Raw genomic sequence first — 25,336 nt, forward strand, 5'->3', positions numbered from 1 at the left:
CTGGAATCTGGCCGAGCCAGGCAGATGTGGACCCTTTGACCGTGAGCCAGCCCAACAAAGACCTCAATTATCTGCAGGACCTGATATCCATCTGCACACTATCTGCAACAAACTGGGTCAGCCTCAGAAGGAAGGTGGTGGCGGGGGAGGGGGCAAGCCTTCTATTGTCTGATTGGTGCAAGCTGGTGGTGGATGTATGTGTGTGTGTGTGTGGGGGGGGTGGTTTTCATTTGAGCCCCGCTGTGAAAAGCTACTGCCTGAATTTAACATCAAAGAAAGCAATCTCAACCATCTTTAGCACAGCATCTATTGCTGCCCCGCCCCCGGCACTAGGCAACACCCAAGGGTAAGGTGTTCTGGTGAGCCAGCTCGGGTGTCATCCAGCATCAGAAGAGGAACAGGGGTGAGGAGCAGAAGGTCATGTGGAGTCAGGAGGGCCGGAGAACAAGGGAAAGAAGAGAGCCCCGGAAGGATGTTCCCATGCCCAGCAAAGCTGTACCTGCCATGCAATTAGGTCCTTGAGGCGGCTCAGCTTGTCCTGGTCCTCTGGGTGCTCCCTGCTATACTCTTCAGTGAAGAAGGCCTGGAATGGGGATGGGAGACAGGTGGGGACTTAAGAACTTTTGTTTATCAGGTGGGACACGTAGCCAATCTCTGGCATTGAGAGAAAACTTGATGGGAGAGAAGCTTCGAGGACCAGGCTTTGGGGTGGACCTTACCATAGCTGACATTGCTGCATTTTTTTTAAAACTGGGAGTTTCACATCAGCACCCACTGGAGATAGGCTGCAGACTCCAAGGAAGAACTGCCACCGTGGTCATAGGGTGCCAGGACCAGCAGCAGCTCCCCTGGAAACTTCCAAATGGGGAACTTGACATATAGTCTCTAGCCCCAACTGGGTTTTACTGAACTAAAATTCTGGGGGCTTGAGTTGGAGGGAGGTTTAGTGCAGGGCTTCCTGTGTTAGGGAGCCTGGGAGGGATCCTGAGGCTCCAGGGGATCATGGCTGAAGGGAGAAAGCTGAGAGAAGACCTTCCCCTCATGCTTGTGCAAGCCTGCCTCCCAGACTCCCTCATGGCTCCTCCACTCCTCCCTTCTGAGTTCCTATCCATATCACATGACCACTCTATGCAGGCACATTGCAGCAGCAGACCTGAAGGCTACACAAAGAGTGACCACAGATGTGTCAGGGTAGCCAAAAGGACTGACTGTGTGATGCTTATTCCTGCTTCTGAACTAGTGCACACGGGACATTCTTGCCTTTGCACCACAAAGTGACAAAGCACAGAGAATACACAGTGTGGTTTTGTAGGAAGAGGAGCTCATCCCTCATTCAGGGTCTGATAGTTGCAAGGCAGCTCAGGACTCTTTATTCTGAGTCATGCTAGTTCTTATTGGTACACGGCCATTTCCAATAGGGGCTACAACTATGACTCCAATAACTGACGGTATTTCCCTCTGGCCATCTACACCAGGTGGGTCAAATACACAATATTAGGCCCAAATATGTGGGGCTTCCAGAAGGGACCCCATGACTTGCATATCTAGACTATGCCTAGGCCTGTGGAGTTGGTCTCCCAGATTTCCGCATGTTTAGATTCTGAGTTTCTTACTTTCTCTGAATCTGTGTCTATGCTATTTCAAAACTTCGTAGAAGAGATGGGTTTACCAAATGTCATGGCTTGTGGCTTGTGGCTTGTAGTCACCTCGGAGCCTTATCTAGACAGACCTTCCCGGAGGTGCCAGGGGAACGAAGACCCTTGGGAAATTGCTTCTTCTTCATCCAGGTGTGGAATCAGGATGAGAAGGAAACTGTAGCTCAGGTTGAAACCTGATGACCAACCAAGCTAATTGTCCATCTGGGATCAAGCAAGGATGGGCATGGGCATACACTCCAAGTTCCCTCACCTTCTCATACTTGGCGAAGCCTCCCATGACAGCAGGGTCCACGATCCCGTTGAGGAGCATGGAGAGAGGGTTGATGGGGAGGCTTTCATCACTCTGGTACTGGTTTATCATCATCAGGATCTTCTCATTGGCTGTGGACATGGTCTCGATGGCATTCTCCAGAGGACTAATTGTGGTCTGTTGAGAAGAAGATTGGCACTAGAGCCTTAGCGGGTGGCAGAATCATTGGCATTGATTTCACTAGGGTAGGAATTCAAAGGCAGCCCCTACTCCCCAGGCTGCAGCAGGATCTGAGGGTAATGAGTCAGCTCTGGGGGCTGTGTCCTGGCCAAGGACAGGCTGGCTGGCTTTCTGCTTAGAGGAGAAGGATTTCTCTGGGGAAATACAGGCAGGAAGTGGCCGGCTCTGCTAAGACTTCAGAGGTTGAATACGTCCAGGAAGGTTTCTCTCCCAGCTAACTGGATAAAACGCACTTCAAACCAACTCATCACACACTGGTTGGAAGCCATTGTGTATGCTACTGGCCAGAGAAATCAACAGAGCTTGCTCTAGGAGCATCTAGTTTGGAACACAGCAGGCCCTGAGACCAGTCTGAGGGAAGATGAAATGGCAGTGAACTCTTCCCCCACACTTCTCATAAACTAAGATAAACAGTGGTGTTAATGACAACAGACAAACATCGAAGTTTGCAGAAGCTTACGGTCCAGAGTCAAAACCAAACTAGAGGTCAGCAAACATCTCTGCGATGGGGCCAGAGAGTAAATATTTTAGGATTGGCAGGCCAGATGGGCTCAGGTACAACAATTCCACTCTGTTACTGTCGAGCAGAAACAATGACTAGGCAAACTGGACAGGAAAGTGTGGTTGTCCCAACCAAAGCCTTCACAAAAGCAGAAGCATGCAGAAAGGCAGACCACAGACCCTGGTTTGCTGACCACAACCTGGTATGGTGAGCAGTGAGTACCAAATCTCAGGTCTGTGGTTTTCTATCTTTGTGATGCAGGGCCGAGTTTCCTCACCTTGTGAGCCCCAGATGACTCACCGGTAAGACTGGAGTAAGAACACCTACCTCAGGAACCTATTGGAAAATGTTGTTATTAATGCATACAAGTATTAGGACAGGGTGTATCAGTTATTCTGAAAAGGGAAGATCACTGGTGGGAAAGGATGGGAGGGAAGAGATAAGAAATTGGAGAAACCTTCATGGAGGAAGGGATCTAAGTTTATCGTCTATCATGATGGTGATGTGCCTGCCTCATTGGCTGTGTGGTGAAGATTAATTGAGACAATACAATATCTGACACTGCACAGCTCTTGAGAAATGTCCCCACTACTTGTCCCTACCATGTGAATGATAGGATCAGTCAGCCTCTGTAGCCACACTCTGAAGTTATTTCTATAATTACTGATCTAACACAGCTTCCCCAACCATTTCTCTGAGAGTTGCTCTCAGCGATTGTGGTGGTCTGAATGAGAATGGCCCCCATAGGCTCATGTGTTTGAATACTTAGTCGTCAGTAGGTGGAAATGTTTAGGAAGGATTAGGAGGTGTAGCCTTGGAGGATATGTGCCACTTGGGATGAGCTTTGAGGTTCCAAAAGTCTACGCCATTCCCAGCTAGCTCTTTCTCTCTCTCCAACTTGCAGGTCAAGATGTAAACTCTTAGCTACTGCTCCAACACTATGCCTGCTTGCTGTAATGCTTCCCACTATAATGGTCACGAAGGCCTAACCTTATGAAATCGTGAGCCCCAATAAGCACTTTCCTTATAAGTTGTCTTGGTCATGGTGTCTCTTCACAGCAAAAGTAACTAAAACAGAGATGGAAGTTTCTTCAATGAGAAGGCTCCGGGAGCAGAATTCCTGTCACTACCATTATCTTTCTGTCACCCATAGTATTAGTCAGTGACATGCTACTATAACTAAGTGCCAATTTTCCTTATAAGGAAAAGAGGTTTATTTTGCTCATGATTCTGGAGGTCAGAGTCTGAGATCAGGCAATTCCCTGGGTTGGGCCTCAGGTAAAGGCAGTAGATTCAACAGTGGGAAGGTTGTGTCAGTGTAGACTCTCACATCATAAGCAAGGAGAGAAAGTGAGAGATTTGGAGCTCCCAATCCTTAACCTAAGAAATTCCCCAAGGCACTTCCTATTAAAGGTTCATAGTATTTAATAACAGCACTCTTTTGGGGACAAATATTTCACATTCAGACTTTTTGGGAACATCTATATTCATCTTATTCAAATTATATTGAATTTGGATTCATTATCCAAATTATAGTACCCATATCTGCATACATACAGGCACCTTGACTCACATACACATACATAAACACTAAGAGTGTGAACTGGAGGAGAACACTGCTTGTCCTAATGCCTAAAGTGGAGAGCCATGTCCAAGTTAGTGTACTGTATGCAAGCCAACTCTGGGGCACTTTAGAAGGCTGAGGTGCAGAATGAGTTCTAAGGAAAAGCTGCCCCTCAGCTGAGGAGCACGATGCGTCACCTGAATTCCAACAACAAACTGGACACGTCCGGAAGAAACAGCCTTTGAAACGAGTCATGAGAGAAATGGTAAGGCTTAATGACTCGCTTGCCTGTACACGTTTGAGACTATTTCTGGTTCCGAAAACATGAATTCTCATTATAGCTGTCAGGAACAGAGACTGAGCAGGGAAGAGCTTTGGCTCTCCACAGATGGGCATTTGAGAAAGGCAAGAACATAGTTGTGCGTGGAACTTGGGGTGCTGCACTTGGAGGGAGGCATGGGTGTCATCTGCTGACAGCAGAGATCAAAATCAAAACCATCACAACCATTCATCACAAACCAGGCAACAAAGATGGCGCCATTTACAGTCACCTCAGATGCCAGTATGCACATACTCAAGGACATATGAAGTGATGCTCTGTGGTGGTCTGAGTAAGAAGGCCTCCCCCCATAGGCTCAGGCTTTGGATTAGTTGGTCCCAGTTTGTGGCGCTGTTTTGGAAAGTGGGGCAGACTCTCTGGAGGAAGTATGTCAATGGGAGTGGGACTTGAAAGTTTATAGCCTTGCCTGCCTTCCAGCTCATTCTCTCTGCTACCCTGTCTGCTGCCTCTTGCCATGCCTCTATCCCATGACAGACTCTTATCTCTCTGGAATCCTAAAATCAAAATAAATGTATGTGTTGCATTGGGCCATGGGATTTTATCACAGGATTATAAAAGTAACTAATAATGTGCATGCCCAAGGACAGTGGGTGCCAGAGTTGGAGAGGGAAACTGAGCTGTTCTTGGCTGCAAAGGTGGACTTCCATCACAAGCGTATCAGACTGTATCACCAAGCCTGCCATCAACTGGCTGTTGGGATGTTAGCACCTCAGATCTCTGGCATCTATGTTGAGCTGATCCTCAGTTTCTATGGGCAGGCAAAATAGCTTATGTCCAAATCTCTGTGAAGGGACAGTTAATTCCTAAGGCAAAATGCCATGGGAACCAGCATGAAGGTGAGTGGGAAGGGGTAGGGATTTCCATTCCCAGTAAGCCAGCCTTCTTTCCAGTTGCTCTAGCTCCTCCCACTTATGTCATCTGCTTGAGCCAACTCAGGAGTCCTGTGAGCTGCACAGGGCAGGCATCAATGACTAACATCAGTTAAAGGGTTCAAGTTCACCATTGGCCTCAGCTTCTTCCCATACAAAAGAGTATATCAGACAGGGATCAGGAAAGAATCCGAAGATTACCAGGCCATGCTGGCCTGTAGGGCTCTGTCACTCAGCAAGCACTTAGTAGGATTCCCACAAAGTCAACTCAGTAGGGAGAGAGCTGGCTGCTTGCATTGGTCAGCCTCTACCAGTTACGAATAGCCTGATGTGACATTTTATTTACTTTATCTTACAGGGCTTGGAAGAGATTTGAGTTTATAGCTCTGGGATCCAGTGATTTTGGGCACCCATTGCAGCTCTGAGATTCCACACTTTGTAGCTCCTAATTTTAAAAGTGAGACGAGAGGATACATAATGATCCTCCAATATCATACTGTTGTCCCATGGCCTAGCTGAATTGTCATTCTCCTACTTTAAGGCTGAGGACACGGTAGAGTCCCCAACAAATAGGCAGGACTTTTTCTGAAAGTCCATCCTAAAACACTCCTCTAGACACACACAGTGGTGATGTGATAGCTTGTATCCTCTCAGTCCGGGGAGTGGCACTGCTAGAAGGTGTGCCCCTGTTGGAGTATGTGTGTCACTGTGGGTGTGGGATTTAAGACCTTCATTCTAGCTGCCTGGAAGCCAGTCGTCTGCTAGAAGCCTTCAGATGTGGAAGCAGAACTCTCAGCTCCTCCTGCATCATTCCTGTCTGGATGCTGCCATGTTCCTGCCTTGATGATAAGGGACTGAACCTCTGAACCTGTAAGCCAGTCCCAATTAAATGTTGTCCTTATAAGAGTTGTCCTAGTCATGATGTTTGTTCATGGTAGTAAAACCCTAAGACAGATGGAGTCATAGAACCAGAAAACAGACAACAAGAGACAAGTTCATATAATGAAAACAAATGCTCAGTCACATAGGCAGGAATTAAACATCTGTATCTCAGGCTGGGGAGATGGCTTAGTTGTTAAGAGCACTGACTGCTCTTCCAGAGGTCCTGAGTTCAATGCCCAGCAACCACATGGTGGCTCACAGCCATCTGTAATGGGATGCAATGCCCTCTTCTGGTGTGTCTGAAGACAGCTACAGTGTACTCACATACGTAAAATAAATAAAATCTAAAAAAACTAATTAATTAAGTTAGGAAAAAAGAAAAACTCTGTGTCTGAGACATTCTGAAAATTGATAATGAAAGCCAGGAAGAACAAGTCTATTCCGATCAATTGGGGATGTTTTCCTCAATACCTTTTACCAGAAGATGTACTAGTTTTATTTGCATTCCTGTGACAACATGGATACACACGTGCACATACCTGCAGGCATGAGCTCACACACACACAGACACAGAGACACACAGACATACACACACACACACACACAGACACACACACACACAGACACACACACACACAGGCACACACGCACACACACACACACATGAAACAAGCAAAGGAATAATTCGTTTTGGCTCACAGTTTCAGGGGGCTCAGTGCATCATGGAGTGGAAGGCATGAGGGAACGGCCTACAAACACAGCAGACAAGAAGCAGACAGATGAAAGGCTGGCACTGGGCTGGGTCATCCAACCGCTCCCCATTTATTCCATCTAGGTCCCCAAACTGTGGGATGGTGATCTCCCAGCCTTGGCTCATTCTCTCTGAAAATAGTGTCGTAGACATACCCAGAACCTTAACCAATCTCCTAGGCAACTCAAATTCACAGTCAAACTTAACCATCACAGAAGCTAACAGGATGAAGGAAGGCAGTAAAGAATGACGTCTGCTTTCCCCTGATTTCAGAACTACAAGGTGAAAATGTAAGGTAACTGTTTAGACATGATGGGTGTCAGCATAGCAATCACTTATTTGATTTCCTTAAATATTCTTCGGCAGGAATTATGGGCCTGAGGCTATTCTTGGCACTTGGAGTATGGCAGGGAGAGAGTAACAGACAAAGCATCTGCCTTCTGGAGTTTATATTGCAGTGGAATTACAGTCCAACATAACCTTTAATATTTGGTTAATAAACACTGAAAATAAGCACTCAGAAAATTGTGTAGTCTATTAGAAAGTACTAAGAGAACTTTGAAAAGTGACAGTAAGGGGACTTGGACACACAGGAAGGGCTCCCTCAGTTTACTACAGTCTGGCAGGCATGACTGGAGAAGAGGGGCCTTGAGGAGCCAACCCCGGGGGTGGGCTCAGTCAGGGATAATGTGTAGAGACTATAGCTGCTGGAAAGCTCTCTTCCTTCAGTGGCAGGGTTGATCATGGTCCAGTCATCCTTCTGTGTCCATAGGAATTTGGCTCTAGAGCCCACTGAGGACACCAAAACCCAGTGTCCCAGTCCCTTTAGAAGGGGGTGCCATACTTTCAGATCATTCACATACATCTTCCCATAGACCTTAAAGCCTCTCTAGACTCCTTACGAGTGAATGAATGGCAAATGCCATGTAAACGGTTATTCTAGCACGTTGTCTAGGAAATGACAAGAACACAATACCTTTATATATTCTGTCCAGATGTGATTTTTTCCCCCAATATTTGCAATTTGCTGTCAGTTTATTTCTGGACATAGGTCCTGAGCATACAGTGTTCCAACTGTATATACGCTCACAGAACTTTGTGAAATTACATAGGGTAAGGTTGTAAAAGCCTTTGACACAGTGCTGGAGGGTCATTTGTTGAAACTACCATATGTTAACATGTCTTGTGAATTAAGAAGACATCATTTGCTTCCTCTCAAGGACACTGCTCACTAGAATGGGTAGGACACTCTAATGAGAGCTGTCCAAACCAGGAGGATTCTATGAGAAGTTGAAGCCAAACTTGACCTCTTTCACTAGCCTTGACAACTTATGAACTCACTCAGTGCCTCAGTGTCCCTATCTGTAAGTGCGAGAAATATTTATCCCCAGGATTTCTGGGAGTTTAATGAGATCACGGAGGTGGTCAATTCAGCACATATTCAACCAATGTTTCTTGCTGATATCATTATCGTTCTGGCTTTCAAAGGCTTAGGACTTGCCTATGAAATAGAGGTTATAAGCCTATTGGTCTACAGGGTCACTACAGAGGGTAGTGAAAGCCAGATGCCAGCAAACAGTAGCGTGAACACATCAGTCAGACCCTCCTCTACACAGGGCTCTGTGTTGCTTACAGAGAAGCCTGCATATCTCTAAGGTCCTACATGACCTGGGATCTACATACCACACATCACACACATACACACTCATATACATACCATACTCTCACACACCATACACACCACACGTATGCAGTCATATTCAGCTATATATATATATATATATATATATATATATATATATATAGATAGATAGATAGATAGGAAGGAAGGAAGGACAAAATACACATCTGCTCTCTATACAAGGGGACTCAGACTTCTGGATTCCAGCTGCCTCTGGCTTTCCGATCTTTCCTCTTTCAGCCTCAGTTTATCCAAATAGAAAATGGTTCACTCTATACTGCAAGTCTCTGGGTCAGGGTGGGAGAACTTTGAGGGGTTAACTGGGTGGTCGGACTTCCAGAACCTGCTTCATCCCTTTCCGGTCCCCCAGGTCGCCATTACAAAGATGCTCTTCATCTGATTTCATTACCAGCATGTAGTTACCCAGTGATTTAAAAAAGATACCATGGTGGCAAATGCCCTGGGCACTGCCTACCCTGGGATTCCTATAGGACCTTAAACATAAAAGATCTCCTTTATAATGTCAAAGAGGCCTCCTGAGGATCACTGCACCCTGTGTGTCAGAGGAGGAGGAGAGGGACTGACTTTTTGAAACTCACCTGAGACATGTGAACTACCTCGAACCAGCGCAGGATGCCGGGCAGCTTGTACGCGGTCAGGAACGAAGTTCTCTCAATCCACATGGACTGGTGGGAGAAGAGCCAAGGGCTTATGAAATCGGCTACTCCTGGCCCTGGTGGCCTCCCATGCACCCAGGGGAGACAAAATATTGCAGTTTCCAGATACACAGTGACACCTTCCCCTGTGGAACTCTTTAACAGTTGGTTTAATTTCTCCCTGGACTTGGGCCGAGTCATTTCTTTCTGGCTTTACACACAGTCTGAATTCTTAGCCAATTTTGAAAGTGTCCATTTGTGTGCTCTAGGGGAAGAGTCCCCAGTATTCATTAAATTTCCCCCAAAGGATCGTGACCCCTAAAAGTATTAAGGATTACAAGCTGAGAGCTGAGGGGAGCTTGGAGTCACCTCACTCCAGCCTCGGCCTTGAAGAGAGATGACGAGTCCAAGCTAGGAAATATGTGGACAGGCCACTGGCACTTGGGACAATGACAGAATTTACTCAGTCAATGCTGAGGCTCTACGATGCATGTGTTGGGGGGACTGCTTCAGCCACACTCAGCCTCCCAGAAATGCACAAATGCCCTTGGCTGTCAAGGTCCTCTGGTAGGAAACCCCCTTATATCTTACAAACTTCAAAAGTGAGAAGACCCAGTAGACATGTCACCCTATCTGTGATGTCGTTCCCTGGCTCTGGATCAAGCTGCCCACCACCTGTGGTTGGCAGAGGTGTGAAGATAGCTGAGGAGGGTTATACTCACAGCAAACTCGTTTTCTGGGTCTACCGTGCCCCTGCGCACAGGCCTGGAGTAGTGGAATGTTTGCACATAATTGGACTTGTAAAAGCTGAAAGACAGAAAGGGGTGGAAGTTTCTGGAAGCCATGCCACCTAGCTGCTGAGACCTCAAACATTAGATCTGGTAGGGCCCTGATGGTGGCATTTCATGGTCTGTGTTGGGGCTCCAGAAAAAAAGTGATTTTTCACAGGGTTGCAGGGCGATTTAGAAGCCACCCTGGGCATTTGCAATTCTGGCCTGAACGCACCAACAGTGGCCTGTGTCATCACCTTCTGCACTTTACTGAAGGGTTTGGAATACCTAAGAACCAAGCTAAGCACCGCTAGAATGACCTTCGAGGACTGCTTTAGGAGCCTCAGACATCCCCCTCCACTTTTTCTGTCGTAGGTGGCCAGCCGAGAAGGAGAGGGAGGCTGCCGTCTACTCCGTATCGCACCTGTTCGGGGTGAGTGGGCATGAGGATTCTGGAGAGCTTGTGTCTTTCTAGGGAGCTCCTGTCATTGGTCTACCTGTAGGGCGTGGTACAGCCAACGACCCCACAAAGCCTCACCTCATAGCTTACTCACTGACTGTGTGGTTTGGTATGAAGCAATAGGTGCCTGCTTGCATGCCCCTAACTCTAACCTTCTAATTGTCAGAATGTATCCATCATTAACCCACACCCTCACCAAGGGCCTAAAGGATGTTCCTTTGGGAGAATGTGCCCAGCGTGCCCAGGGCCACTGTGTCCCATCCTTCCACCATTCTGTCACCTGCCAATCCATGCTACTTACTTCCTTGGGTCCATTCTAGGGGCAGGCTGAGGAGAAGGCTCCCACGTCAGTCCAGCTTGGTGACTACTGAGGACTTGCTGTACAGAGAACTAGCCACACCTCCCCAACCTGTTGCTCCCATTCATCCCTGGCTTTGACCTTATTGCAGACATAGCCCAGGTAATGGGGAGAAAGGGGCAATTCTTTTCCCAAAAGGCAAAAGCAAGGACGGGACTGGCAGAGGAGAAAGGCATCAGGGACTGTCCTGCCACTAACACAGGACCTTGGGGGTCTATCCATCCTTCTCACAGTGGGCTGTGGATCTTACTTTATGATCTGGTCAGGCACTGGTTTGTTCTTGAACCTGGGGTGTTCATCCAGGACAGGCTGCACAGTGAAACATTGGATGTCTATGTTATCCAGGTTAAGGATTTGAAACGTGCTTGTTGGCCACAGGAGAACTCCAAATGTAACAGAAGCCTGGAGAGCTTCTAGGTTGCTCCTTCTGGGGCCATGCTTTTTTTTTTTTTTTTCAATAATCAAGTTGCTGGCTTCCTACAAGGTCCCAATGACCAGTGAGCACTTAATGGGCTTTATCAGAGCTGACTACGACCTTGCAACACTATCCCAGGGCTCTACTCTAGCGGACAGAGTTGCCTGGCAGTTCTTAATCACCAGTATCACTGCTATACTGTCATTAGCAATAATGCCCTCTAATGAGTGGATGGCTATCAATTACAGAGCCCGGCTTCCCTTGGTGTCATGTAATCTCTCTAATTCCACTAGAGGCCATAGTTAACCTCAATTGTTCCCGCTGGCTCAGAGAAGCCAGGCCACCTGTGGAAGGTTACACAGCTTGTAAGGAAAGAGCAGAGGTTTAAATGTAGGGCTCTTAACTCTATGCTTGAGTAATTCTTTAGATATGGTCTCTTTCACATGGAGCATTGGGGGTCCCAGGAAACAAGGACACAAAACACCATGGGGGGCAGGGCATTAATGCTAGGATTCCAGCTCCCTGGATAATCTGGGGGAATTGCGTGTGCTCACGAGAATGGAAGACCAGTCTATCTTCTATTACCTTGCTAAAAAAATACTTCATCTGAGACCTTATTAATACATGGCAGATCTCCAGCCCTCCTCAGAACTTCTGAGTGAGGCCTTGCATTTTCAAAGAACCTGAGAAAATGTCCAGGCACAGTAAAGTCTGAGCGACATAGTGATCTAGAACATGCAAACATGCCATTTTGTCCTCCAGCTCCTGACAGCCCCAAAGCTGCGACCCACGGTGGAAAGTAAGAAACAGCTGGAAAGAGAGTTCTGTGACTGATTAGTGATGTCTGCCACCTTGCACAGGATGCAGGCTGGCAAGGCACATTGGTTGGATCTTTGCCTTTTTCTATTTTAGCCCCATCATGACTCACATCAAGCTGGCCATATCAAACTAAGTGGGAAATGTTCATGGTCACGTGTTCTTTCATCGACCCCCCCCCTTTCCTTTCTCTGTTTTCTATTTCTCCTTCCCCCATCTCTCTCTTCAGGCATTCAAATGATTTCCTTCCTATCTCCTACCCCAAGTCCACCACAACCTCAAACGTTATCCTTTTCCACATCTCCTACCACATTCACTGCATGCCTCCCCTGGATGAGTTTCCTCTGTGCTAGCACACGGTGCAGGTGGTTGGGGCGTGGCTGACAGTTTTCACCCTGAAGGGTACTTCTACATGTTTCTCTCCCAGAGAGAAAACAACACTTAACCCACTGGACCTGTCTCATCGGGAACATAGCTGCAAACCTCAGGCAGGAAGACCTTGAAATCCCAATCAGGCAGCTTGAGTTTGGGGGGCATTTCCTCTGGGGTGAGCACTCTGGCTGAGGACAGGGGCTGGCAGATGGTCGTAGGCCCTGACCCATATCACTGCCCGTTTCTCTGGCAAGCACAAGTTAAGCCAGTTGGCAGTGCCTTTACATAAACCTTTGTGGGAACACAGCCTTGCTTACTAGGTACATGTGATGATCAGTGACTGCTTACGCATTGGGACAGCAGCTCAGGAGTTGTGACTGGGGGTCACAAAGCTCCCAAGACCTACCTTTACAGAAAGGTTTGCCAATACTTCTTTTAGAGGCAATTGTAGGCCATGTATATTGATCTGAGCTGTGGGTACTCATCCAAGAGGAGACTCCAGACTTATGGGATCTGCACTCTCAAATTACTTAGCGAGACTCGCCATGCCTGGTGGGTGGGCTGGCAGCAGCAGACTTCTGCAAGAACTTCAGCCTAAGTGCCTTCTGCTGTCTGGACTCCTTAGAGAAGATGAGAGAACTGTCCCTTTCCCAAAGCACCTGCTGACTTTTTGACAGCAGAAGATAGGAGGACAATGCTAACAGGCAAAGGTTGTGGCAAGCCTCAGGCCTGAGTTCGAAGCCTCTCTCCACTGGGTTCTCACCACCTCCTCTCTGTTTGCTTGCTGTACCTTGGTTTCCTTAGTAGTAAAATGCAGAGTACAGTAGGCTCATCTCAGAGGCTAACGGTGTGGCAAAGGGGAGGAAAAGATGCCTAAGTGTGAAGTTTATAGAAAATAGTATCATTCTGGTCTCGGGTCTTTAACAAACAAAAGATGCTGTAAGAGAGACAGTCAGATTTCAGACAGACGGAAGTCAGCATTTAAAACTCCCTGCATCTTTTCTTTTCTTTTCTTTTTTTTTTTTGGTTCTTTTTTTCGGAGCTGGGGACCGAACCCAGGGCCTTGCGCTTCCTAGGTAAGCGCTCTACCACTGAGCTAAATCCCCAGCCCCTCCCTGCATCTTTTCTAATTACCTTCTCGACCCTGGGCAAATTGCTTCATTTCTGCAGCATGTATTCCCTTCAGTGAAATATGGAAAAATTTCCCCATTCTAGAACATTCTGTGGGCTCTCAGGAAGTAATGTTTGCGCTCGCTCTCCTGAAGAGACCTAGCAAATGCCAGCACCTTTCTCTCTGATTTACCAGCTTGTTCCTGGCACTGAACCAGATCACAGGGTCCTAAATATAATGTCATGGCTGGGGGGGGGGCACATGCTCGCTCTTCCATACCACAGCAAAAGGCCATACAGCTGTTCGATACGTGGGTTCCACTACTGGAGCCTTAGTAATAATCCAGGACTCATATGTAACCGAACTGGCCTTTGATGCCAGCCACCAGTTGCACATTCTCCTGCAAATGGCCATGGAGGGCAGGCAGGAATAATGAAAAGGTCACAGGTGAATATTTATCACCCAAGGGGGAAAATATTTGGATTAAGGTTTCCAGCAGAATGGGCAGAACAGCCATGCAGCCCGACACCCCTCTTTAAAAGCTGTAACTTCATCCATACTAAAGGGTGTGGTGCCAGGTCCCCAGCCGAGGTCGTGGGCTTCCAGGCTCCACAGCCAGCCTGAACCTGCCCCCTGCCTCCGTGATCCTACCTCCTGCTATGGCAGCATGTAGTACACGAAGGCACCAGCCTTGTTCCACGGTTGCTATGCTGCACGCATGCTCCCAGCCTCAGCTCCTGTCTCTGCACATCGCTCTATGTATCCCCGGTAAGCTGGTCGCCTCTGCGGCTTCCTTCCTCCTTCACCCGAATCTGCCCCTCCTTTTGATTTCTCTCCTTTCCTTTTCCTTCTGCTGAGCAGTGGGTACGTTCCCAGAATGAGCTTTATGCCCAGCGCTGTGCAGAGGCAGGGGTTTAGTACGGAAAACAGGCCACATAGGTCTTTTCTCAGGGAACTGACATCCCCTCTGTATTCATGTATCTTTCATGTGCAAACGAAATAGAATGGATGAAAAAACAAACAACGGCAGAAAGAGAGTTCGAGCCCACAGGGCCATGATGAGCCCAGAAAAGGCAACTTGATAAGGTGCCAAAGAACGGCTTTTCCTAAACATGATGTGCCCAGGTAGGATCTGATCCTGGAGAGGGAACCAGTCGATCCAGGAGCTGAGAGAAGAGCATTCTAACAGAGGGAACAGAATGGGGAAGGACAAGCAGTCCTATTTAAGAAATTAAATGGAGTGGCGGAGAGAACTAGGAGCTGGGAGTGAGACTGTTGGGACACCCGGGCTCTGCAGCAGCCTTGAAGCTGGCTCAGAATGGAGTTAGTTTTATACTTCAGGCAATGTAAGGTCCTTTGGGTCCTTGGCAAAGGCATCTACACACAGCACTGCACTCCCGGTCCTCCCCCTGTCTGGGTCATCTCCCCTACCAACAGTAAGGTTTAGCTACTTAACGCAAAATGTGTCCTCAAGAAACAATGTCTCTTGACCTCAGCACCCTGTGTGCCTTGCTCTTAGCATGGGTCATACTTGTATAATAAATATATTGTATTGTTGCTAGCTGTTCATATGTCGTGCGCACTATAGGAGTTCTGTGCCTACTGGAAGGCAGACCACTTTGGGTGTAAAACCCTGCACAAAGCCGGATGCAGAGCCAGGCACCAGAGAGGATAATCATGATGGGAAAAAAAATGGAGGAAGGGCCATGTTCACCTGTGGGATGGCCCTGCCATGAGCACCGCCGGGATGCCACTCATACCAAGTGTGCATTGACATGTCTTCCCACTTACATTAAACAACCTCAAAATGACCTACGATGTCTAAGAGGGCACTGATATGTAGTTAGTTGCCACAGTGCATACAGTGTAATGACCTCACTTTCCCCCTCCCGACATTGCAGCCTACAGTCAGTTGAATCCATGCATGTGGACCCCCACAGTTACAGAGGGCAGTATGACTGCGGTGACTTTTCTGGATTCCACAGGTGAGACTCTGGTGTCAGCTCTGAAATGGCTCGCCCTTAAAGCTATGGCCAACCCTCTGGCTGAGAGAGACATAGTCCAAGGATACACTGGCCTGGGGCGTTCTTCACATCGTCTCCTGGGGCAGAGGTTGTATTCATCTTTTCTGCGTTGGGGAACTGGCTCAAAAGCTGCATCTGGAAGTCCTCTCTCCGCTCGTACTCCTTCCCTCGGTAGATGAACACTTTGTTCTGCAGAGAAAGGACACCCATCAGAGACACTGGGGCCTGGGCGTGCAGGACTCATCACTCAAGCAGAGCTGAAAGGTGTTCAAAATGAGCCTGGGGCTGGTAGAAGGGGGTGGCTTTGGGAATGTCCCTCTCCTCTCAGCTTCTCATCAGTTGAAGTAGGGGCTGACTTAGCTGTGCACACCACTGCTCTAACAGGCCTAATTCTGAAGGAAAGGGCGACCAGAGATGCTGACAAAGAGGGAAGCTACAAACAGCTTCTGGGATAATTCACTGTGTCACGCCTACTTCATTTACGGCCTGTAAAGTTGCCCTTCAGTGAGGCCACCAAAGCCTAGAGTTGTATGCTAAAATGAACCAATATCCAGGCCCTTCATTACTGGCTACTGGCCCTGAGCCTATGCAGCCATTTTCTTTACCTTTCTCTGACCACATTAGCCTCCTCTAGAACATAAGCTATGGGAATGATTTGAGCTACCTGGGGACATGGAGGATTCCTGGAACCATCTTTTGATTGTCATAGCCAAAGCTGACGTGCTCCTGGCAGTAGAGAAAGAGGCCAGGGATGCTGCTAAGCACCCCACAATACACAGGGGAGAGTCCACAGGAAAGCATTGAAAGGCTTGTCTAGGTAGCAAAAGTAGGAAACCTGTTCCAGACCACGGCTGAGCCGTCTTTGTTGAGTCTGATGGCAGCTAAGTTCTTCTGTCCAAACCTAAGCTGTAACTTACTTATGTGTGCAGGATCAAGCCATTACAGGTGTTAGCATTCTGTCTAGGCTCCACCCTCACAGTTACCTGGCAACAGCCAAGCATGCCTGACACTCTAAGAGGGGCTGCTTGTCCCCTCCCCACTCTCTTGTACCCTCTTGCTCTCTTGCTCTTACTCTCTCCCCCCTTTGTTCCCTCTCTCCCCAATCCCCTCTCCCCTTCTCTCCACATGCTCATGGCTGGCCTCTACTCTTCTATTTCTCTACCCTCCCCCCATCTCTGCCCCTACTGCCCTCTTAACTCCCCTTGGCATGCACTGAATAAACTCTATTCTATATCCCATGGCTGGTCCCTCAGGGGGAAGGAGTGTCTCAGCATGGGCCCTCTGAGACACCCCCTTTCCTCAGACCTCCATAGAACATATCCCCCCTCTCTTTATCTTTTAATCAACACAGCAAGAGGGGCTGGGGAATCTTCAAATGTTTAGATTCCCAGTCCTCACCCTAGGCTGGTTAAAGTGTAGTCTCTAGGAATCATCCCAGGAACACTCCTACCAAGTGGTCAGGGGAGTCTCTGGTAAGCCAACAGGCCTGAACAGCGTCTGCTGTTCTACTCAGGATCCCCTCTCCACACCTACCGTACAGCTCTTCATGGAAGTCTCTCCTGTAAGCCCACTGTGGCTTCCATGTTGACTGGCCACAGTGAGAGACTAAGTAGACCACACTGTAAACCAAGGTCATTTCAAGGGTCAGATCTGTCATGGACCCGGCATCTTTCTGACTCATAAACTTGAAGCAATCCTGTGTATATCAAAATCCAACCTGTTACATTCTAAAAGCAGCCACCAAGATACTGACTAGAAAGGATGCTGCAGGGACCCTGCGTGTCTCAAAAAATTCGTTTGGGGGACACAGGATCAAAATTATTTCCATAGTGATACTAAGGGTGTCATTTGTCCTTCTCGTTCACACTTGATCTGACGTATAGTTTTCCCGTGGAGCGGGTACCATGTGATTATGACAGATCAACACCACAGCCCTGGGCACAGAGCCCTTTCCTTAGGTCAGGCTTCAGAGGGATTGGCAGAAAGGCAAGTGACGTTTACTCTTCTCGCTATTTTTGTTTATTGGCTTGAGATGGGAGTCTCTCTACAGAACCCAGGACAGCCTGGAATTTTCTATACAGACCAGGTTGCTCTTGCCTTCTGCTTCTGTCACAAGTGTTCCTCACTGATTTTTTTAAGCTGGAAAAACTACAGATATTACTTACAGTTCATGTTAACGAGGGACCCAGCCCGTGGAGTTTTTTGTTATTTTTAAGTAAGTTGCCAGACATGTGAGGTTTTTCTCAGTTTCCGTTCTACATATGGTGCACATTTGTAGAGACAGCACACACATGAAGGGACGCCCTGTGACTCCAATAAACATCAAGAAAGCAAAGGGAGCCCGTGAGAGAACAGAGAGCTACTGCCTTGGAGTTCCTCGATAGCCGGTGTCAGGTGGTCGTTCTCTGAACGCCTCATCCCTGCATCGGGGCCCTGACTACTCCTCTCTGCAGTTCCATGTGTGATGTAATCACCGCCATTGATGGTTAGGCTGACTTAGGACTCTCCTGGGGACAGTGGCAGTCCTTGGACAGCATCACTCAGCTCCTGAGCTTCAAGCTTCCGGGAGCAATCAGATCTTCAAAGCACAAAGCACAGAGGAACAGCTATGGTCCCGAGGTCCTCAGACCCTGGCCTGAGTCACTGGCAAACCCACCCGTAGAAAGGAGGGGAACCCCTGGCCATAGTATCCAACGGCAAAGTAGTCTGGTTTGGGTCTGAGGATCTTCATGATGTTTTCATAGAACTTGGCCTGCTGGGTCTGAAAAAAGAAAACATGACTTGTATTAAGACAACATGGTGTGTATCCGAGGCATATTCAACTAAAACAATCCACAGTTGTGATGTTATGCTCACCCCAGAACCAAGTGTAGACAATGATGCGCCTGCAGCTATGCCTCTATTACAGTGGATAGAGCCATGCTTAGAGCCCATGCCTACTGCGCTAGGCGACCCGCTTGGAGGAGAGCATTTATCCATGGCGTTCTTGTATCTCCAGTGCTTGAAGTAAGAGCCCCAGCTGGGGACCCTGCCCACTGTACCCCCTTCTCTGTGAACAGGTGGCAGTGACAGTGACAGGTCTTGCTAAGAGGCATGGATGACCCAATGCCTCCAGGTGGAAACATCTTCCTGTGTGTGCACATGCAGCTAACCTACTTTGCGCACTACAAGAGGTGTGTGCTTTTCAAATGTTCATATCCCTGAAAACGGTTTGCAGCTCTCTCCGCACTTCCCCACGCCCTGCAATCGCTATTGATCCTTAAGAAATCTTGGCGCAAGCATATGAAGACATGCGTCACAAGGATCACTTGATGTGGCCTAAAACTTACGTGCGGATCTAGGCAGGTGCCTGGATGGTGTGTGACGCATTCAGGGAGGGGAATGTATGTTGGGACTACGCAGGATGCCCTGGCACGTGTCTACACATAAACTCGCACATTTGGAAGACCGCAGCACCTCTGTGTCTGCGAACATGTGTATGTTCAGGGGATATTGCCATTGAGTCCACGCTGGCGCTGACATGTTTGTATTTGAGTCTTATCTTACATAAAGCTAAGAGCTCAGCAGACTTTCATACGATTACCACTCTAGCCCTCTGTCCCCTGCCCGGGCTGTTGATCCATCCCTTCAACATTCTGACTCTCGTTTTACCATTTTCCTGCAAATATCTACATTGCACTTTATGGGCTGAGAATAAGGGTCTGGGAGCCTGACACTTGGGCAACCATGGATGGTGGTAAGGGATGAAGAAGCAGCCAAAATGTAGAGCTTTATTTCCCCTGCTGAGCTCAGTTCCTTACTAATCCCTGACAGTGTAGGCAGGGAAGGCTGGTCCCTCTCCTTCTGATTTCCCCCACCCTAGTCCCGAGCATCAACATGCTAATGGGATCAACCAGATGGGAAGCGTGTTAAAGTGATTTATCTGCTCATCGAGAGGCACAGAGTTGCGCCTTTATTTAATTGGTTTGGTGATTTGTGAAACCTTTACTGCAAATGCAACAGAGCATTTGCTGGGAGTGAAGCAGCTGCGGCAGCTGCGGCTCCATCTAACCATGGAAGGGTGACGTTCACCACGACCTCATCAGGCCCTTCTCCATCCTTCCGTCTCCCTAACCCACAGACCGTGCTTTCCTCTGTCTCTGAGCTGAGTGAGCACTGTGCGAGGCGTGCATGCATGGCTTTCTGGGGGAAGGAAGCCTTACCAGGTTCTGGCTGAGCAGCTCGTAGTCAAAGACCTCCATCTCATACTGTTCCGCCAGCTCCTTGCACAGGCTGATGGCCTCCTCCCACATCTACAGGAGCATCATGGAGACAATGGTTAGTGGTGGCTCAGCTTTTCAGAGCCTTTGCTGAAGAAGGGACTTGAGCCTTGCCGTCGCCCGCTAAGAGTTGCAACCGCAGACACCCTCTTACCCAGTCCTGGTGCTCACACAGTGCGAGCCTGTAATTTGGTAGTAGTCTAACCTTTCCTCGGCTTCCCATCCTGCCCCTTTAATGAATAATAGAGTAGGCTGTGTACATGTGCTCTGATTCTTTCTAAGTATCTGGAGAGAGGTCACTAACATCATGCCCAGGCGAAAAATGGAGGTTCATCTGCCCAGCCAAGAGTGGGCTCCCTTTGAAGCGTTGTAAGTACTTGATGACTTAGGCTCACTCCCTGAGTCTCTTGCCTTCCCAGAGTACAGGTTAGGAAAGGGGAGGCATCAGAACCCTTTGCTAGAGAGGAAGCTCTAGCTGCAGTTTACTAGTTTAACTCTAGTTTACTTCCCACTGAAGTAAACAAATGGCCTGAGGTCAGAGCATTTCAGGGGATGGAACTGGGTTCCAATATTCAATCTGTGATCCTCTCTGTCAGTTCCTAATGGGGTGACGTGGTTGTGGGAGTTAAGCACAGAGCAGCACAGGGATGATGCACTAGAGTATTAAAACATTAAAACTTTCGAAGTGGGTCTTCTCTGTTTTTAAAATAAACGGAAAAATATGAACCCCGGACACAGAAGCTTCTTCTGTGCCATTTGATTTTAAGCCGACGTCAAGACCATCCCCCATCTTGGACTACAGAGGCATCCACGAGTTCTGCAGCCGGGCGTGGGGAGAGGCAGGGTTGGCTGGAGCTCGACAGTCTCAGAGGCTACCCATTCCCACTCCACGCCGGGTTTAAAACAGAAAATGCACCTAAATGGAGAAGCCAGGGGAGGCGGGGGAGGCGAGAGTGGAGGCTGCCAAAATTCATAGTGAGCTTCTTAAGGAAAGTGCTCTCTGCATCCAAGCATAGAAATAAATAAAACCAAGCATGCATCAGAGGAGCCATGGCAGTAAACCCAAGACAGCTTAGTGAGCAGCATAAAAATGCTTTACGTGCCAGGAGGACCCCAGTCTGCCAGCTTCACCCTGAACAAGAAGGTTGGGTAATGAACCTGGCTGGGCCAGAGGGCTGTTGGACACAATAGGGTATGTGTGTGTGTGTGTGTGTGTGTGTGTGTGTGTGTGTGTGTGTGTGTGTGTTTGCAAGCTTCCCACCAGTATAGAAACAGGAAGAAGCAATGGGGTCTCTGTGCACGAAGAGATTTCTAAAAGGCTAAGAGGGGGCAGGGCGGTAGTCAGACTCCCAGCATTCCCTTCAGTCCTCTGGGACCTCTGGCAGGAACTGATCTCACTAGCTTTACACACTGGTTATGGAGTAAGTGACTGGGTTCTGGGGCCGGTGCACAGATATCCATCCATCTGTGCAGTCAAAGATGGGGAAGAGACACTATTTTTGCTCTCACGAACATCTGAGGTGAAGCAAAAGGAAGTGTTCAGAACTGCTGGGTTTGGGGAGGTACTGTATCAGGTGGTGTCAAGACAGGCTTATGGAGTGATGGCCTATGTGTGTCTGTAGGGAAGGAAAGCTGAGGGGAGCAAAAGAGTTTAGGTTTTATTCTAGAAGTTTCCATGACCATGGTTTTCAGGGTAAGCTGTATCATCTGCTGCCTCCTCTATACGCCCAGGTACCACCACGGTCCCCTGTCCCCAACCTCATCGTTGCACAGTACCAAAAGAAAACATGCAAACCCTGACAATAACTGGCGTCTCTGATTTAGCAACAAGACAGTAAGTGCTTTGAGCATGGGGCACTTGTGTCTTCCTCCTGTCTGCTCAGCACAGGGTGGCTGGGCCAAATCCCAAGCTGGAGACAAAGCTCATCCCCTTTTGGGACTCTCCCAGTCAGATTGATGTAATCAGTAATAAACAAATAGAAGGCTCGTATCTGATGGCTAGAGGGGCGAGAGGTTCAAAGATGGCAGAGTCTCTGCCCTCAAGAGGCTTATAATCATAAATTCTAGGACAGTCTTCTCCAGCTGCTGGCCTTAGGAATTTATAAGCCCCTCTGTAGACATTACCTCATGTCATTGTTCTGGGGGAAGGGAGAAGAACAGACCAAGGCAGAGGCAATAAACTGCAGAGGCAGAACAAATCTAAACCAAGAACCCATCGGGATCCCAATAGATGGAGAGAGGTCTTCCCAGTCACAGCAAAGTAGGGCTGTGCGTGAGCCAGAGTACGTACGGAGGGCCTCACAGAGGAAGTGGCCAGGTTAGGTAACAATGGTGGCCATTACAGTCTAACAAGATGACCTTGCTGCCTGCTGGCTACCATGCTGGTGTTTATGACCTTTCTCTCCTCCTACAACTTACAACTAAGAAGCAGATACTCTTAGTATCTCGCCGAGGTAGCAGGAGAACTAGAACATCAGAAGAGACACAAAACTGTGGCTGGACATGAGCAATGAAATGCCCAGGCATGGAGGTACTGTGCTGGGTTGCCTACAGGGCAGATGGTGGAGCTCCATCTTGCCTCTCAAGATGAAGGTTGGAGCTGCCTTGAGGTCTGCTGGAAGCTGGGGCTGGGTAGCAGCTGGTTCGCTTCAGCTCCTGGGCAACCCTGCCATCGTCCTTGCTGAAGAGATCAAGGGCAGCATGGTTTCACCCACAGATGTGCCCATTTATCCAACCTGTATCATCAGCTCCTGGGTGTAAGGTTCTACTTTAACCACCAGGCTTCCAGCAGTGGATGAAACAAAAGCTTTGTGATTGAGGTAACTCCATAAAGAGGAGCCAGCGATCAGGCAAACAAACCCTATGTAAGGAAAGGATTATCAATAGTAGCATAGTGGCTAGCACAGGGGTGCTGAAGGTGGTTGAGGACGCTCTTTACCCTGAAGAGTGAAAAGATCCAACCTGCTAGTGGACAGATGTGGTGGGGATGCTCCAAGCTGGGCAAAGAAAATACAATGGTCCAGGTGTTTAAAAAGAAGGACTAAGTACACAGCACAAGAGAGACCTGTCCCTCCCACTGGCCGACACCCCGACACAGAGAGAGGGTGACGGGCTCCAATTACCTTTCCTTTGTCAAAGTAGCCTATAATGGTCTCATAGAGTGTCTCCTTCAGCTGCCGGTGGGTCTGAGGGTGCTGCTGGCCTGTCTGCATGACCTGTGACGCACACTGCTCATCTGACCACTACCGAGAGAACATGGGGAAGAAACACAGAGATAAATGGCAGCCAAGGACAGATGTCTTCCCAGGATGAAAGGCAGAAACCACCCTGTCCAGGTCCTTACTATGTAGGCCAGGATGGCTTCAAATTATGATACTCCTATGTCTCCCCTTTCCCCATCTCAGCTCATCTTTGAAAACCTAGGGTTGCATGGGGAAGCTGCCCTTATGGGTATGAGTCCTTGGGATGCTAGGAGGTTGCCCTCTAGTTCTGATGATATCAGACAGAGCAGATGAACCAAGGACCGTGAGCTCTGAGAGCTTCTCTGAGGAGGAGCAAGATGAAGACGGACCCTGCTGGCCTCCCCAGGGTCCTGGTGTGTGTGGTCAGGCAGATGCTGTCTGTGATTTCCATCTGTGAAGTGATTCTGATTTTTGGCTCAATTGGGCAACTTCGGCTTTCTAGTGGTTTCACAGTGTGGACTTTGGGGATTTTCTCTAAATCTCAATGAGACATGGCCAAAGGACTTCAAAAGCCAAAGGAAAGAAGTTCGTGCTTTTGCAGCAACGTCTGCTAGACAGGGGAAGCTGTTCAGTGGGCAGGCCAGTGATTTATCCCCCACAACAAGTTAGATGCTATATAGTACTGAAGATGTATATCCCAGAGACTTTCAGGTATGAAAGATAAAGGTCACTCAGTACCGCGGGGAGCAGGTGAAATAGCACAGAGACATAAGTAAGGAGTTTGAGGGGCACCAAGAAAAGGAAAATTCCCTTGACTTTCTTTCCCCATTTCTTTTGATTCTTCCTTTCATCCTTTTTAAAACTCTTCAGCTTGCTGTGAGGACTCAGTGGGGATCTCAGCGCGGATGTCTTCCTGGGACAGTACCTTGAGAAGCCAGGTGTGGAGGAGGAGTGTGTAGGCAGCCTCTGTGTAGTTGTCACAGTCCAGGTGAAGGTCACGCAATTTATACAGGTATCTGTGTAGGGAGAAGTGTGATGAGTTACAAGATGTGGTGATAAGGTGTCTGGTGGAGACAGGACAAATGGACTCTTGCATAGGGCACAGGGAGTTCTTCAGTCTAGCCATCCAGCCTTCTAAGTGGTAATTATAAAATCTAGTATTTGTTGGACCCTTGGTATGTGCCAGGTGCTATGCTAAGGGATGCTAGGTGCTATGTATGCTAAGTGATGTCAGGTGCTGTGCTAAGTGATACTAGGTGCTATGTTAAGTGATGCCAGGTACTATGCTAAGTGATGCCAGGTGCTATGCTAAGTGACTTCTCCCCTTCTACTCCTGAAACAATGTCTTTTTTTTTTTTTATTCTTTTTTTCGGAGCTGGGGACTGAACCCAGGGCCTTGCGCTTGCTAGGCAAGTGCTCTACCACTGAGCTAAATCCCCAACCCCTGAAACAATGTCTTATAATATAACCTAGGCTAGCCTAGAACTTACTATGTAGGCCAGGATGGCTTCAAATTATGATCCTCCTATGACACCCTATGTGCTGGGATCACAGGTGTGTGCTATGATGCCCAGTTTTTGCTAAGTGTTTTAAATACTTTGGATCACCTAATCCTGGGTCCATTAAGGATATGCATATTCTGATGAAGACAAAAACATGAAGTTTGAGGCTATCCTGGACAGAGTTCAGGATGCTACATAATGTTCTGCCCAGCGGTAATATGACATGACAGTAAAGGACGGAAAAAAGTGGTTTGCCGAGAGTCACAGGCTAGTACACAGACATGCTGGGGTGTGAGCTTGAGTAGCAGCTCGATCCTATAAGAGTCCATGAGAATGCAATTCACAAAGGGATGCTCTGGTCCTTTCTTTAGGGTGCTCTGGGAAAGCTTAAAAGAGAGGAGAGCAGGGGAGAGAGAAAGGCTAGAAAGGCCCTGAGCTGTAGTCTACAGAGAGACTCAGTTATTCAGACACATTGACACTCCCAGCCCCCTGTCTCTTTGCAACTGACATTTTAGTTCTGAACCCTGAGAAAAATCCTGTGGAAAGGAACTAAGAGCAGAATCAAGAGCAAAGGGAGGGGGCTTTGATACATTATTGATAATCGATCCTACAGTACCAGGTAACAGCGGACTGAAGCTTCTGAACCAGAGTCAAAAATAAAACTTTCTTCGGGG

General features: G+C 48.1%; 1 protein-coding gene across 1 annotated transcript in view; it reads right to left on the minus strand.

The window, feature by feature from the left end:
- Dock2 (dedicator of cytokinesis 2) overlaps positions 1-25,336 on the minus strand; it is a 418,958-nt gene that overhangs the window by 10,854 nt on the left and 382,768 nt on the right. Inside the window, 10 exon segments of the mRNA NM_001419946.1 lie at positions 500-583; positions 1,909-2,085; positions 9,337-9,423; positions 10,116-10,200; positions 11,232-11,313; positions 15,767-15,908; positions 18,376-18,480; positions 19,922-20,011; positions 23,101-23,220; positions 24,086-24,176. Of these exon segments, the coding sequence (NP_001406875.1) occupies positions 500-583; positions 1,909-2,085; positions 9,337-9,423; positions 10,116-10,200; positions 11,232-11,313; positions 15,767-15,908; positions 18,376-18,480; positions 19,922-20,011; positions 23,101-23,220; positions 24,086-24,176 (1,063 nt within the window).

Source organism: Rattus norvegicus, chromosome 10 (assembly GCF_021556685.1).
Source record: "Rattus norvegicus strain SHRSP/BbbUtx chromosome 10, alternate assembly SHRSP_T2T, whole genome shotgun sequence".
NCBI lineage: Eukaryota > Metazoa > Chordata > Mammalia > Rodentia > Muridae > Rattus > Rattus norvegicus.